The sequence below is a fragment of the Crocodylus siamensis genome, chromosome 4, assembly GCF_052110815.1.
Source record: "Crocodylus siamensis isolate JL-2025a chromosome 4, ASM5211081v1, whole genome shotgun sequence".
NCBI lineage: Eukaryota > Metazoa > Chordata > Crocodylia > Crocodylidae > Crocodylus > Crocodylus siamensis.
Genome location: NC_143398.1, coordinates 75,190,545 through 75,206,475, shown reverse-complemented (window position 1 = coordinate 75,206,475; position 15,931 = coordinate 75,190,545). Strand labels below are relative to the sequence as shown.

Below are 15,931 nucleotides of genomic sequence, written 5' to 3'. Positions count from 1 at the left end.
TTCCATATCCAGAAAATTTGTTATAACTTTCTTGGGTATACAATCTAATTTTTGGAAATTTGCCTTGAATTTGTCCCCCTTCTGCTGCTACAGTGGGGAAAATAAATCTGGGGAGTCAGGTCTCCCTCTGTTCCCCCAACTTACTGTTAGACCCTAATCTCCCTAGGCACATGGAAGTAAGATGCAGATTTAAAAACGCAGAGTACATCTACACATGCACTTTACTGTGGAGTTGACTAATTAGCTCCCCAGTAAAGTGTCCCTGTCTATAGGTGTACTAGTATTCAGGCACAGTAAATTAACTAACTGTGCCATAGGACAGTACTATCTTACAGCAGAGTAATTATGTGCACTCAAACACATGTGTAGATGGTAACAAGGGTGCTGAAGTGCTGAGGCTGCCTGGTGCCTGCACATTAGCACCCTTGTATCCCTGCCAGCCCCTCTGCCAACTGATATTGCCACTTGGAGCCTGGGGTTCACTCCCCAGGCTCTCTGCCAACCTGGGGCTGCACTGCCCCAGCTCAAACTGCTGCAGTCCCAAGCAGACATGCAGACACTGCACCTGGGAGGAGCTAATTCTGGCTGAATTTGCATCGGAGTTTATCACATCACCTTAATGACATATGTAGATGCAGCCACTGACTATGAAATAAACATATCTGTAGTAAATTACGTATAGTAAAATTACTGTGGGTACCCATAGACCTAATTCATGCAGAATTTATGCATTTTTGCATATTTTGAAACTGCCGCAAGTTTTAGCACAGGTACTCCACAAACACACTTTTCAGAAGCACTTTTATACCTACTTGTATATAATACAAAACCAAAAGACTTGTGATTTGCCATATAGTTCACTGAGCTTGGCCCCACCAGTCAACTGCCTTTCAATCCATGGTGACTCCACAGCTCAGCACTGCTCAGTATGTGTATTCCAGAATGTCTCTTCCCCCCACCTTCCCAGAAAGGATCCATGTGCTAGTTAGCCCCCCACTCATGGCTGAAACCAGGTGTTCTTATTACAAGTCTTGGGATCCTCCTGAAATTTATATGCAGATGATGTGCAAGGCAGCCTAGTCCAGCTCTACTTCATGGAGGTCAGAGCCATCATGTGCCACATGCTGAGAGAGGGAGGAGTGGCAGAAAGACTATGGGTGAAATGTTTGGAGCCCTGTTTAATGTTTGCCAGACATTTAAGGCAGGTGAAGAAACAGAAATATTGGAAATGGGAAAGAAAGGTTCAGCTCCACTTCCTCTGGGAGTGAAGAGGAAGTTGAAATGTATTCATTGTTGTGGCTCACCATGACTTGTAATTGGCACTGGGGAGGAGGACTGTGTGCAGTGGGTAATACCATATATCTTATTCAGATATAGGAGCTGTACTAACCTGTTCTAGTGGTAAGTTCCCATCAGTATGTTTGCCTAATATAGTTCATGTGTTTTATAATCATACTCAGTGCATGAATCAACTTTTGTAGGTGGTTTTACTTACTGAGCACATGCTGCTTTTGACAGCAGTTCAATGATGGGCTGTGTATTTAATGAGGTTTCATCTTTTGTGAATGTAAGATGAGGAGATTTTTTTCCCCTGTGCTGATTGGGTAAAAAAAATCTTGTCTTGTATTTGAGTAAATATGGTATATTTCAGCAGTTAACAGTGCCAGAAATAACTTGTTAAATATGGTACTCGGGCAAGATGAGTTTCAAAGTTGACTTTTCATGCCACGGATGCAGATGTGATGATTCATGCCCATACTAGCATAATATCACTACAGCTGCAGTCTTGCTCATAGTTGCTGCTGATATGGCTACTGATTTTGCCTGTGCAAGTGCTTTTGCCTTATTTTTTCACTCCCATATTAACAGTAGCAGACTCCAAAGGAGTAATGTCCTGTTTGTGAAGTTACCTGAGTGTACATTCAGCTTAGAGAGTCTCATTTTTTTTCCAGTGGGAGGTGGGCTTCAAATTTACCCAGAAAATATTATTACCTTCAGATTTTTTTGCCACTTTGCAAAAAATTCTTAAGGGTATCAATTTATGCATCTAGAAGGTTAATCATGTGGGCATTGCTTTCAAGGTTGTCATGCCTATACAAATATTTAACAATGTTATCAAATGTTTTTGTTCGGTAATATTGAAACAGTGGCCATGTCTACGTGAGCAGCAGACTGCATAGTCACTTAGTATGTGCATAAGCATCCCCCCATGGGTTTTTTTTCAGAGGCTACTACACTACAGTAGCAGTGAGCTCGTTACTAATGCACAGTATCATTGCATCATGGATAGTGTCTGCCAACGCTACTGTGCAGTAGTGTCTCAAGTAGATGCGCCCAGTAGTTACCAAAACCCCTTAAATTATAATGATATAAACAATTTTATTGCTGGCACAGGTACTTTCTCTTTCCTTGCATTTGATCTGATCAGCTTAATAGATTCTGATCTTTTTCCACCAATGTAAAATTAGGGTGATATATTCTGTCTTCATTTTGAAAGGATCATGTGTGGCAGAATATATGGGTCCAGCTCTTCTGGGATTCTATTTTTGCAGACAATTTTAGAAGACAGAATTTTACAGCCAACCAGACAATCTAAAAAACTTAACTTGCCTTATAAAAACTTTTATTGGGGTTGCCTTGCCTGCAATTAGAGCCTGCATTCTTGACTCTGTTTAAAGTCTTAGTAATTCGTTTCTATTTAGCTCTCTCTTCTCTTTAGTCTAGAAGGCCAAGCATAAAAGGAATACTATCTTTTTTGTAGTTTAGTCTTCAAACACTTCGTGCTGTGCCTGAAAATTCTGTTTTCATTCTTTTTATGATATCCTCTCCCACGTATTGCTTGCACATCATTGCCCTTTTTCAGCCCAAGCAAAAAAAAGAAAAATATTTAGAGCAATTATCTGCAAAGGTATTTCACTCCTGAGTCTCTGGCTTCTATCTCCCAAGAGAATGGAATCCTAATTCAAGAGCTGCAGGATCCTTCAAAGTAGCGGAGATTAGACGCCAAGGCCCTTCCAGGTCCTCAATCTGTGACTACTAATTTTTTTAGTCTTTTTCGTTTAATTTGAGTTAAACTTTTGGGTGCTTAAAAGTTTCACTTAGTGTTTGGTGCACTTGCCCAGCTCTTTTTTCTTGCACTGTCTTCCACAGTCACTTGTCCACTTTGTTTGAAGATCCTCAATGTTGCAGCTGATAAATCAAGCAAAACTCTGGCTTGCATCCATAGATGCTTCTTAATCAAATCTCAGGATGTCATCCTTTCACTGTACTCGACCTTGGTCAGGCTGCAGCTGGAGTTCTGCATCCAATTCTGGGCTCCACAATTAAAAAAGGATGTGGAGAAGCTTGCGAGAGTCCAGAGGAGAGCCATGCACATGATCAGAGGGCAAGAGAACAGGCCTTATGAAGAGAGGCTGAGAGCCATGGGACTCTTCAGCCTGGAAAAGCGCAGGCTCAGGGGGCACCTGGTGGCTGCCTATAAGTACTTAAGGGGTGTACATCAGGTTATGGGGGAACGCCTGTTCACCAGAGTGCCCCAAGGGATGACAAGGTCAAACGGTCACAAACTCCAAGACCATTTCAGGCTGGATATAAGGAAAAACTTCTTTCCTGTCCAAGCCCCCAAGGCGTGGAACAGACTGCCTCCAGAGGTGGTGCAAGCACCTTCTGTGGACTCCTTTTAAGAAACATCTGGACATTTATCTTGCTGGGATCCTTTGACCCCAGCTGACTTCCTGCCCCTGGGGCAGGCGGCTGGACTCGATCTTCCAAGATCCCTTCCAGCCCTAATGTCTATGAAATCCTTGGATTAATGTGTGGAACACACTAAAGGCCTCAAGAAGGCCACCTAAGTATTTGCCCCAATGAAATCATTGGAAAGACCATATCTAAATGGTTCTCTAATTGTACATCTCTTTCTATTAGCTGAAAAGCCTGCACTTGAAAGGTCATGTCGCTACTTATAATATCAAGTGGTTTCTACTGAAATGGAAGGTTTCGGTTTACAACATGCAGAAGGCAAACACATGACTTTTCTTACATTTTTAAAGCGCTGTTGCTTAAATTCAGTCTCTGGATGGCAGAATCTGTTTTGAAAAAGGAGCATTTAAGCTATCTTTCTCCCTTCAACTTTGTTTTCTTTTTGGAGCATCTCTTATTTGAGTTGGCCAGTTCTTGAAAAGCTTTTATTTTTTTTAAGGACATGTGGCTGAAGCTGTTTAGGCTTCCTATCCTTTGGAGGTATGGCATTCTTCCTTTCATGCTGAAATCACTTAGTTACTATTGGTTTGTTTTTAACAATGTTTGTCTTTTTATTTTGATTTTATTCTTTGAGACTTCACCCAGAACAAGCCTCCTGCATTGATTTAATCTTGACAGAGAGAAATATTTCGTTGTAATTTATAATCTGGACTCACTGTACAGCCCAAGGGGACCAAATTCTGCTTCAGTATTCATTTATTCTGTATCGGAGCATCAGACATAAAGACTGAGGCCTGGATCCAGTCCGTGGTGCTGCTTCATCTAGCCTGGTGGTCTACCCTGGGGGGATGGGGTGGCCTGTCACAGAATCTGGGGCTTCTAGGCCCTGGTGGACAGGGCCATCAGTGGCAGGATGACAAGCGAGGGCTATGCTGACAGCCTTACTCTCCCTGTCCCATCACTGTTTTCCTTACTGATTCTGTCCCTACTGCACCCACCACTGTCCCTACTGGACCTGTTCCCACCCTCCTGTGGCCTGGGGCAAATCTGGCCTGAAAAGTAACCTCCCTGTCTAGATTCAGCCTTAGCTGATGGGATGAGTTTGACACCTTTGCTCTCTATATCAATGAAATATTTGTTTATACACATCTTAAACACCACTAAATAGCCACACCCATAGCTCTTAGTGGAAAATACTCATTGCTGCTAAAGACATCAACTAATTTTGCAAAGATTATTGCAGCAATGGAATATTTTTGTTATGTTTTCCTGCTGCCTGGTCTCATTTGCCTTGGCAGTTGCAGTATCAACCGACCAGCAACAACAGAATGTCCTTTGCTTGCTTTCCCCCTACCTGGCAGGATGGGGCAGCTTGTTGCTGTGTCGGATGTTTATTTGCTTGGTTGTGTCTGCCTCTACTGTATTGTTCCACAGGCATGCTCATTATATATTTAAAGTCTCAAGGAAGAAGGGCTGGTTAAAATCCATCATTTAGTCTGATCACTCTCCACGTAGAAGTGAGTCCACTGATTCCTACAATCCAGCCCAGCAACTTACTGAAGTAAAGCTGTGGTTTCTGAAATTTCCTTAACTTCAGCTCCCCACTACCTTCTCTGTCAGCAAGCTGAACACCAGCTCTTCCAAAGAGTACTGGCTCTCTGGCTCCAGAGAATAGTTCATAGATGGTATTCTGCAATTCATATAGCTTCCTATTGGAACAAATCTACAAAGGATGCGGTTCCTCCAGGCAAGACCTAATAGTTAATAGAGCTAGACACAATGCCATGGACGGCTACAGTAGAATGGCAAATTTTACAAAAAAATTGGAATTCTTTGATATCTTTGCATAATGCCATACTCTGTAACAGCAAAATTATGCTGTTAAAAAGGCTTTCATTAAGAATAGGGCAGTTTATATCTCTCTTGAGCATCAGGAGCTGTACCTTTAGCTGATGTGGTTTACATTCTTAAGATTCTATACAACAACATAAGAGCTAAAAAAGTTTTTTTAAGAGAAAAAAAATACCATTTTGTAGTAAGAAGTGAGTGATTTTTAGGGATAAATTCTGTCATGGGGAATGTGAGGTACCTAGTATATCATTTCCAGATGTCATTTTCTCTCCTTCCCCCACTTTCTCTACACTTCTACTTGTTCTTAGCTCAAAGTTGATGGATTTTTTTTCAATTTTTTCTCAATTTTTTAAAATTTTTTTTATTTTATACTTTGTTGAAATGTATCTGTTCTTTTTTCCCATAGTAAAGTTATTTTTGCAGTTGGCTTGCTTTGGTGGAGTTCTTACTTCCTACAAACTGCTGGAACTACCTAGGAACTAAAGTAGTTGTAGGTTACAGTACAGATTAGGCCTCTAAAGTAGCTTTTGTGGGTCATGTTGCATACTATTCTGGGCTTTCACTACCTGACAGAGCCAAGCAGCTTTTGAGCTAGGAAATTACTGTCAGGAATGAGAGATGCTGTGAGACTAGTTCTTTAGTAGAGTTACTAGTTCTCTGTTTCACACTCCTGAATATCAGTATTAGAGATTCTTGCTCTTGTCAGTGATGTCAGCATATACATGCTGATTATTAATGAGATAATCATGGATTCTTTTCACTCCCCTAGATTCCTTCAATCTTTTTTTTTTTTTTGGTGTTCAGTCATAACATGGCTGGACATTAGTACTTTATGTATAGAACGTTTCAGAATGCCTAATTATATTGAATTCCTTTATTCATGTCTTTACCTTTTCACGTAATTCTTGCATCCCAATTCTCTTCTTTTTCTTTCTAGTGTTTAGCATTCTCCAAAGAAACTAACAAAACTATTTTTAACGTAAATGTTTGCAAAAATGCAATCTTTTTACAGGGACTCATCTGCTAGCTCAATACGTAGTAGTGGTTCTTACACGAGAAGAAAATGGGAAGATGATGTCAAGAAGAACACTTTGAATGAAGGCCCTACATCACAGAATGCAAGTTATCAAAGAAGGTATGGCAATCTTTGGGTGGAATTTTCAATAAGATAAGTATGTGGGTTAACTTTGGCCTGAGGCACTGCAATTACCAGTACGCTATATAGGCAGTTTTACATTTGTAGTTTCATAGCCTGTGATAACAAAGCTGATGCTACTAGTGAAGAAATAGAAGTTAAAACAACTTTGCCAGGTGTGCATTGAGACTTATTTTATTTATTAAAAGAATGAATGTTGCTTGTTTTATAGGCTGACTACTAATTTGTATAGACTTACAAATCTATTTGAGGTGGACAGTGCAAAGTAGGAGTGATAGTAAATAATGCATTTGAGATTTGTCTGAAATTTCCCAGTTTTGTTCAACAGCTGAAAGTGACTTTAACTGTTGGAATTAAAAAAGCTTCTGCCTTTTAAGACCTAAGTGGAAAAAATGCCCGTCCCATTATGTGCCTTCTCTCCAAATGTTGACTTGGCAGAGCTTTTGTCCAAGGGAACATGTGCTTTTAAAATTAAGCATTGCTTCAAGCCTCACAGTGTGTAGTCTGTGGGCTTCTTTTCTCAGGATATGGCACTTAGTGATTTTCGTATGACTGATGGTTGATTCTGTTTGAAATATATGTATAGTACCCATTTCACAAAAATCTCAGAAGGGTTCAGAACCTGCAAACTTGGCAATTAGACTCTCAGAGGTCTTCTAGTTCAATCCCATGATTAATTTTACTCTGATCAGTTATTGATGTTGGTGGGACTGTTCTTGGTATTTGAATGTAATACAGCAGTGCTTATCCCCCAGCCAGATCTGGCCCCAGTGCTGTGTTGTCACGCATGCAAGTCTGAAAATTTGGTGTCTGGAAGCAGTGCCTCCCTTTCACACCCCTGGCTGCCAAATTTCAGGATCCTGAGGGAGCCCTACGTTCTGCATGCTAAACTGGTTGCCTGATTTTGGCATGCAAGGCTGGGTAGGGGCAGCATAGGCTCAAATCTGAGCACGGGGGGCTAGTGCAGGACCTGAATCTAACGTTTGGAGGCCAGCTGAGGTTCTGCAAGTACCTGGCTGGGCCCAGAGGGCTCAATCCAGCACACAGACTAGCCCTATTCTGCTCATTTGGCTTGTGGGGCTAAAAGCTTGAGCACTGCTGATGTAATGTATAAGTAAAAAGACTTAGCAGTACGCTAAAAGACCTGAACATGCACATGGGGCAGTTTTTTGTGTGCATCACACCCTTTAATTCTTCTCTGTCACTGAATGAGTGGTTCCACAGTATGGAATAATTTGACTACAAGACTTGGAAGACATTTGTGATGTTTTCCTAAAAGCAAATTCCAAAAAATTATAACTTCTTTAAATAACACTGAGCAATCTTTGTTTTAAGACTTGTTATTATTTTGGAGAAATGTTAGTTCAGGTTGCATGAGCAATTTTGTTCCATCTGTTACTGTAGAAATCCTAATTTTCTGTTATTCTTGAAATGGAGTGCCATCAGCTTTTTCTATATCTTCTTCATATATAGTACTTTGAAATATATCTTCATTCTTGGTGATTTGTTCTTACTGCCAGAAGAGAACATTTTCCAAAGACTTACTTGCAAGGTGGCTGTAGACAATGAGACTTGTGCTTAAAAATGGGACGTGGGTTCCTTTGTTATTTAGGTACTCTGAATATTTCACCCACTGTCTAGTACAGGAGTCAGCAACGTATTTGGCCAGAATGCTATAAACATCCACAACTTTGACTTCTAAGATGTTGGCATGCCATGGGTGGATGGTGAGGGAGATGCAAGAGGCCCAATCTTTGTTGTGGCAGCACAGCCCTGGCCCTTTCCCTGCTGTCTGCCCAGAGGTGTGTGTACCAAACAAAATACCGTTGCATGCCATGTTCTGGCACCCATGCTGGGGATTGCCTGATTCTGGTCTAGTATCTTAACAAGTACTCACTGGTTACATTATGTCTTGGGCATATATCTTTATTAATGTAGTACTTTATTTGTCTAAGACGCCTAACAAATCTAATAAAATTTCAAATTTTTTGGAAATTTGGTGTTCAGTATAAAAGGCCCCTTATCTTCTATATTACAGGTAGTTTTCGGTAGGGTTTTCTGTCTACTACTAGTGAGCAGATTAATTAACTTATGCAGGGCTTAACACATCCTGTAAGGCATTTTTTTCTGAGCTAAGATGTTTCTTACAATATAATTTAGGACAGGATATAGCTACTGAGGGAGCAGCATTCACTGAACATGGGAAGGGAAAAAGAGTGACATTAAAATATGACTTTGGTACTTGGGCACATACAGAATTAAATTAATACTGTTGTTAGTTTAATTTTTAAAAGGCTGAGTTAATGATTCAACAGAAGAGAGGATACAAGGAAGGGACAAAAATAAATGATGTTTTTTATTATTGGGTCTCCTGACGCAACATGATGCTATGCATATTTATTTAAAGCTGGAAACCTTTTTCTTTTATTACCCATTTTCTCTACTGATCTGGCTGTGGTGGGGATTGTGATGTTTTCCTGGAGCCTGGTTCTTATTATGTCACTTGAACATCCAAGACAATTTTGTGTCCTCAGGGTCAACATGACTTTAAAGCAGTGTGATACTTGTGGCACTTCACAGCAGTCCCAAAATGTTCCTATGTTTTTTTACATCTGCCTTGATCTAGCCTGGCTAGGATCTGAATATGCAAGTTCCATAACAATTGGGAGTTCTCCCAAGCTAAGTGTATTTTAGTTAAGCAATTCTGGCTCCTTCTATTTCCTTTGCATCATTTGGTTAACTTAAAGGGGCAGTAAAAACATACTGGTAATTCCTGTATTGCTGTGGTTTGAGAAATAGCATGTAAATTTCTGAATTTGGCATACATCAGTATACTTCTTTTCTTGTACAAGTTTGTTCTTATAACAGGCTGTTTTATGTGCCATTTTATAATCCTAGCAACAAGAGCCCAGAATTCAGAGTAGTGATGGCAAGTTGGTCATCATGTATGCAGTTGTTTTGTAGTTAGTAATGTGGTTAACAATCTGAGCAGTCTGTGCCATTGCTGGTGTTAAATATAGGCATAGAAATATGCCTATGATCATAGCACTTCCAGTCCTATCATGCAGAATTGAAATTACAGAGCCGATTGACATAGTGTAGATATCACTCTCCTCCATTCTCAGAAGAGTGAAGATGGACAGGAAAGGTATTAGGGTAGCATAATAATTGGGATGGTATAGTTGGGGCTGGTCCTGCTTTAAGCAGAGGGTTGGACTAGATGACCATCTGAGGTCCCTCCAACCCAAATTTTTTATGATTCTGATCTTTCTGAGAGAAGAAAATCCAGAGAGCTTTCAAACAAGCGCAATGTATTTTGAAAAAAAGGGAATTTAATATTGGCCCTGTCAATAAAAGCTGTGCAGCAGCATTCTGCATTTTCTGGAGTCTATATCATTATGAAGAGCTATAGAGAGGGGTCACAGTGTGAAAATAAGGTGATGGTGGTAAAATAGATGAGGTATTTGGCCACTACCATTCATCCACACATTGTGGTTAGTGACACCCAGTGGTTCCAGACCTTTCTGAGTAGGAGAATGAATATTCAGTATTAAATGTTATCCGGGTTTTAGCCATATTGGTCTAGAAGACAAAAACAATCAGGGCTCATGGTAGAGGTGATATCTTTTATTAGACCAACAAGATCGTTGCAAAAAAAAATTCTTTAATTGCAAGAACTGCCTGCCCAGAAGAGCTTTCCATCTATTGACTCCTCTGTGAAATCCTATGAAATACGGACTTTCATTTCTACCCTGGAGAACTTTTAAAATCTATTCTCCGGTGCCTAATGAAGGGCATTTGCTCCCGAAAGCTGGCAATTAAAGAATTTTTTTTTACAAAAATCTTGTCGGTCTAATAAAAGAGATCACTAATAAAAGAGATCACTTCTACCATGAGCCCTGATTACAGTATAAAAGGTGACTTCCAGAGGACAGCAGTGGAAGCACAAATAGGATCTCAGTCAAGGAAACTAAAGATGGAATTCTGTTTAAATATGGCTTGATCAGGAGAAGCAGCATTGGCAAGAAGGAACCATAAAGGTAATTTATACCTTTATGGTCTTTTAATGAACAATAAAAGATGCACATGACATATATATTATGTAATTTTCTCCTTCAGTGGCTCCTTTGGTAGAAGACAAGATGACTTGATTAGCTCTAGTGTTCCAACTACTACGGCAGCGCCAACAGTTACCTCTCCAGCTGGGCTTCAGAAACCCCTGCTTACTAGCGCAAACACTACTACAAAGGTTACAACGGGTTCTACTTCAGTAAGCTTACAAAGCAGGTAAGGGCATCAGCACACTTTTTTTTGTTTTTTTGGTCAGGCCTACTGTGTGCTTATGTATGTGCATGCGTTTTTTGTTCAGTAGGTCATGGGGCTGTGGATTTTTTAATTTTCCCATTTTTTTTAACTTATACCATTTGGCTCAAAAACATTGTGAATGGCTTTTGCTATGAAGTGACAGATTTGCATGTCTGGCAAAGAAAGCATTCAAGTCAGAAGGACAAAGAATATATTTTTTAAAACCCCACAAAGGTACAATATTACTTGATTTTTAAATTTCTTCAATCCTGTAGCTCTACATGAGCTTTATATGTTACAGTGGAGACGCATCTCGCGTATGTTTACCTTTTAAAAAAAAAAATCCATTCCTCAAGTTGCATGTTGTTAGCTGTTTAGTAAAGTGCTTTATTTGTTTAGCTGTTTCCTTTTCTCTCTTTTGTGCTGCTGCTTATGATGCTATAGTACCTCAAATCGTTTGTGGGCTGAGGATAGTTCTGAGAAAGAAAAGGACAATGTTCCTACAGCAGTGACCGTTCCTGTTGCACCATCTGTTGTAAATGCTACAGCCACTTCCACAACTGTGACTACGGCTACTTCTGGCACTGTATCCTCAACATCAGAGGTCAGGGAGAGACGGAGGTGTGTAAAGGTTTTGAGAGTACTGTTTTTCTTGTACAGAATTATCTTTTTATTTTTAGAAGAGTGCAGTGGTTAACCATCAATCTGATGGGACTGGAAGAGAACCAGTAATTGTCTATTTATTAAATGTAGTGAAACTTATTAACACATTTCAAATAATTAATCTTCCAAAACCTATCTTGAGAAAAGCTTCCAAAGAATCCTGCAAAAACTCTTGCAGCAATAGACAACGTGGTAATTGTCTGAATTTTCTGTCTTGCTTATGGTGTTTGTGGTGTTTGCATTACAATTTGAAACATGTTACTTGAAAGCTTGTATTTGTATATTTAAATGATTGCTGTGAGAATTGGAAATATGTTCTGATTATAAGTCAGATTTATTTACATGTAGTGGAGTGGCTGATACGGGCTTTAACTGGCATGATATGGGAATGATTTTTTGCCTCCCTGCCCCTCAGAGTGGAGTCATCTGAAGCATCACATGGCTCTCAAGCCATTTGGCTGCAGCCTTACTTGACACATGCGTATTCTAGAAGGAAATATGGTTATGGCAGGCAAAGCAGCTGTCATGGAACCTTCATAAGAATAGATAGCAGCCATATGAAGTTAGTAAAAATGTTGGTACCATCAAAGAGAACCTGTAATTAAAATAATTTGAGTTTTAAGCTGATTACTTTAAACAGTAAAAGTCTGATATGGACTAAAAGGAAAAGAAAATCCAGACTTAAGACTATTATTCAGTCATTCACTCTCACTAACTTGTTTGTGTATTGCATGTATGTTATTAAGTGTAACGTATGCACTACTAGATCTCTGCAACTGGTCCACATACCGTGAATCTCTGTTGTCCCCCAGGTTGTAACATTCAGAGGTAGATGCATTATTGACAGCTTATATCAGTACACCATAAGAGACCTTGGAAATTATCTGAATGAATTGAACTGGAGTACAAATTGAGTTGGAGTAATGACTATATATGCATGAAAATTTGGTACACTGATGATCTGTTTTAAATTTAAAAAGTATTTTTATGCAAAGTACGATCCCCCTCCCCATAAGAACCTGACTTGGGGGCAGCAGAGTAGTCTAGAGCTGGCCTTTTTCATAAGAAGGCAGCACTGCAAGATGGGACAAAAGACTGGAGGGATTGAGTTCAATGTTAGCCCTCTCATCCCTGCTCTTAAACTGGACATAGCTTTTCAGCTGCTCAGCCAGCAACTGTTGCCAGTTTGCGAGTGGCTATGAATGAGTTAAGCACTATTCTCCATCACTCTTGCTTGCTGCATGAGAGAGACTCCAGTGCTACAAGAGACTCCATTTTGTAGCATTGCCTTCCTATGCTTTTGTTCCAGTGAAGAAAAAACAGCTTCCTTGCTTAAAACATGGACCCCAATTTTGGAAACGACCTTTTCCCCCAAATCAGTGTGTGGTATGTGAATAAATATGGTATTCCTGTTTTTTTAATATGAGAAGTTAGTAGGTCCTCATTTAGCCTGCTTAGAAGAATTGGCGGGGGGGCGGGAAACGTGCTTTGGACCCAGCTTTCCCAACATCTGTATAGATCGGGTATTTTAGTGGGTCTTTTTTGGCACTTTTATATAATAGCTGATCGAATCAACTTACGTAAGTGGCAAAATGCCCTAACAAAGTGCCTGATCTATACAGATGCTGCAGAACCAGGTTGAAGGGACGCACTGTTGCTTCCCTTCATCCTGAAGTCCGCCAATGCTGTTACAGATCAAATGTCTGTAAATTTGTATTTGATAACTAAGTCCATTACAAGATATTATAGTGATTTTAGTATACAGTACTATTTTAGGGAAAATTTTAAGACGAGAAACTGGTTTATTTTTTTTTAACCAGTTATGAAAGGATACTAGTGATATAGCAGCTTTTCTGTTCCAGTGTAATAATAGTAACAAACACCACTACAGGTAGGTTCAGCACATTCTACGTCTACTGTGGGCTTGTATATACATTTGGTTTATACTGTTACAGCTCCCTATGTGGACATTCCTACTCTGCTGTAAGAGTACTTTTTAAATTAAGTTAAACTGCTGTGACAAGCTAAAAGTACAGTTGGTCATGTATTCATAACAGTTACATGCAAAGAAAATAAAGTATAAACCAGTGATTGTATATTTGTTACTTTAAAGAGCTTGGTTTCAGAGCTGCAAACAATTATGGGGATCCTGGGTGGTAGTTTTTAGGTGATAAATGCACTGGTACTTCGTCCAGTTATTACTGTGATGTTACAGATGAAAATATGCTTCTTAAAAGCATCTTTAAATACATATTTAGTATTTCCAAACTGAGAACAAGTCAACTTTGAGATGTATTAAAACATTAATTTTTGTAGTGTTTCTAGTGTATTACTCAAAGGCAGAAGGCTCTTAAGAGAGCTAGCTGATAAAACATAACAAACCATATTTCATTTTGTATCCGAGATCAAATGATGTGAAGTCTCCTGTTTTGAAAGGCAACTAACTTGGCCAGTTTTGTCATCCAGAAAGGCTCGTTGCACTTCCTCAAAGGCTACATAGTGTGTGAATAGAACTATATATTCAAGACGAGTTTGGTTTTAGGTTCTTCCAACTTCCAGATGATCTAATGGTTCTAAAACACATTTGATAATCCTAATCAGCTGTTAGTATTACTTAGGAAAACACTGGTAGCTCTGAAATCAAGTACTTATTTTATCTTGTAACAGAAAATCGTTTGTTTAGAGTGTGAATCAGCATTTACCATTATTCTAGACAATTCAGTAAGGGCCAAAGCCAGTTTCTGTGACTGAGACTTTCTGTAACTGAGACTTACAGAAGAACAGACAGAGTGCAGGTTGCATGACTTTTGCCCACTTGGTCCTTGTGTCAGAACAATGCTCTGATTGAGGATGGAGAGACAATGACATGTGGTGGGATAATCTTGTCTGATGCAGGTCTAGTGGCTTCAGTCATGCAGCACCCATGCTGCTGCTGCTTTTCTCCACCTCCCACTCCCCAGCTGTGGCGCAACACAGCCGGTGGGGAACTGAGTTCAGGCCAGGCAGTTGGAAGCTGTGTTCGTGCTGCTGCTGTTTTCCTTTCCCACTTTGCTTCTGGTTGTGTAGTAGTGCTGCCCAGTCCTGGTGCAGCTCTTTACTGGCTGGAAGTGGAAGGAGGGGAGAAGTGGTAGTGGTGGGTGCAAGCTTCTAGCTGCCCAGCCCCTGCGTAGGCTCTACAGGCTGGATCAAGTGGCTTTGGGTTAGATCCAGTCAGTAAGCTGTATGGTGTCAACCCCTGGTGTAGTGCCATTTTCTACTTGTTTCCTCTGCCTAAGGGTCTAGAGGTCTTATTCAGTCATCTATCACAGTAGCCTTGAAGGCGCAACTAATTTGTAGTAAGCTCGGAACAGGGTCTGTGAGCTATGCTGTCAGTCCAGAATAGCAGGGTGACAAGAATGTCCCTAGAAAGTCATCTGCACCCAGGGTGTACTGGTAAATGTGGCACAGGATCTGGTAAACATGGCACAGTTACACTTGGAGAGAGGACTTCCCTGCATTGCAGAGATTCTCTTGAGGAGTTTTAAAACTTTTATATGATCAGAGATGGTATAAGTGAAAAGAGGATGTATATAAATAGGTTCCTCTGTCTTCAGGATTCCCTACATGATTGTTACTATGGGCTGTGCGAATAGGGAAGTATTCGATTCAGCCAATTTGGAGGACAGTGATTTGATTTGGAGATTCAGATCACTGTCCCGAATCAATTCAGCCGAATCAGCTTCAGGAGATTCCGCGCTGATTCGGATCAGTCGGGGAGTGGCAGGCCTGGTGGGTGGCTGCCGGTTCTCCCACGGCTCCTCCGGCTGTGCCTGCCTCTCCTTGGCCTGGGGGAGCTGTGGAAGAACCCCCCATGGCTGCACTGTCCAGCCCCAGCCTCCTGGCACTTTAAGAAAACGAAAAATGCCCCAGCCCCCCCATGCAGCTCGCAGACATCATGCAGTACACTGCACCCATACCATAGAGCAGCTGCCACGTGGGTGCCAAGCAGGGGTTGGGAGGGCAATCGCCACTGCCCCATACTGCATGGGGGGTGGGGCTCTACCATGAGTGCCCAGGGGCCCCAATTGCCGCCGTTGCCATGGGTAAGTGTGGGGCTTTTTAAAAATTTTTTTGTAAGTGCTGGGAGGCTGGGCCAGGTGGGGGGGTGGGGCCAGGCAGAGCAGCCATGGGGCTTCTTGCCCCGCTCCTCTGGCTGTGCCTGCCCTTGCCCCAGCAGGCGGAGCTGCAGGGGCTATGTCCTGCTGCCGCTTGCCCAGC

The 15,931-nt window shown here is 40.9% G+C and overlaps 1 protein-coding gene across 4 annotated transcripts in view; it reads left to right on the top strand.

Annotated features, from left to right (window-relative positions):
• PPP1R12A (protein phosphatase 1 regulatory subunit 12A) overlaps positions 1-15,931 on the top strand; it is a 194,812-nt gene that overhangs the window by 133,707 nt on the left and 45,174 nt on the right. For 3 of the 4 annotated variants that reach the window (XM_090042594.1, XM_090042595.1, XM_090042596.1), the window contains exons 12-14: positions 6,563-6,685; positions 10,826-10,993; positions 11,456-11,632. In XM_090042594.1, the coding sequence (XP_089898720.1) occupies positions 6,563-6,685; positions 10,826-10,993; positions 11,456-11,632 (468 nt within the window). The remainder of the gene's footprint in view (positions 1-6,562; positions 6,686-10,825; positions 10,994-11,455; positions 11,633-15,931) is intronic. The other variant, XM_090042597.1, reaches the window with a different exon arrangement.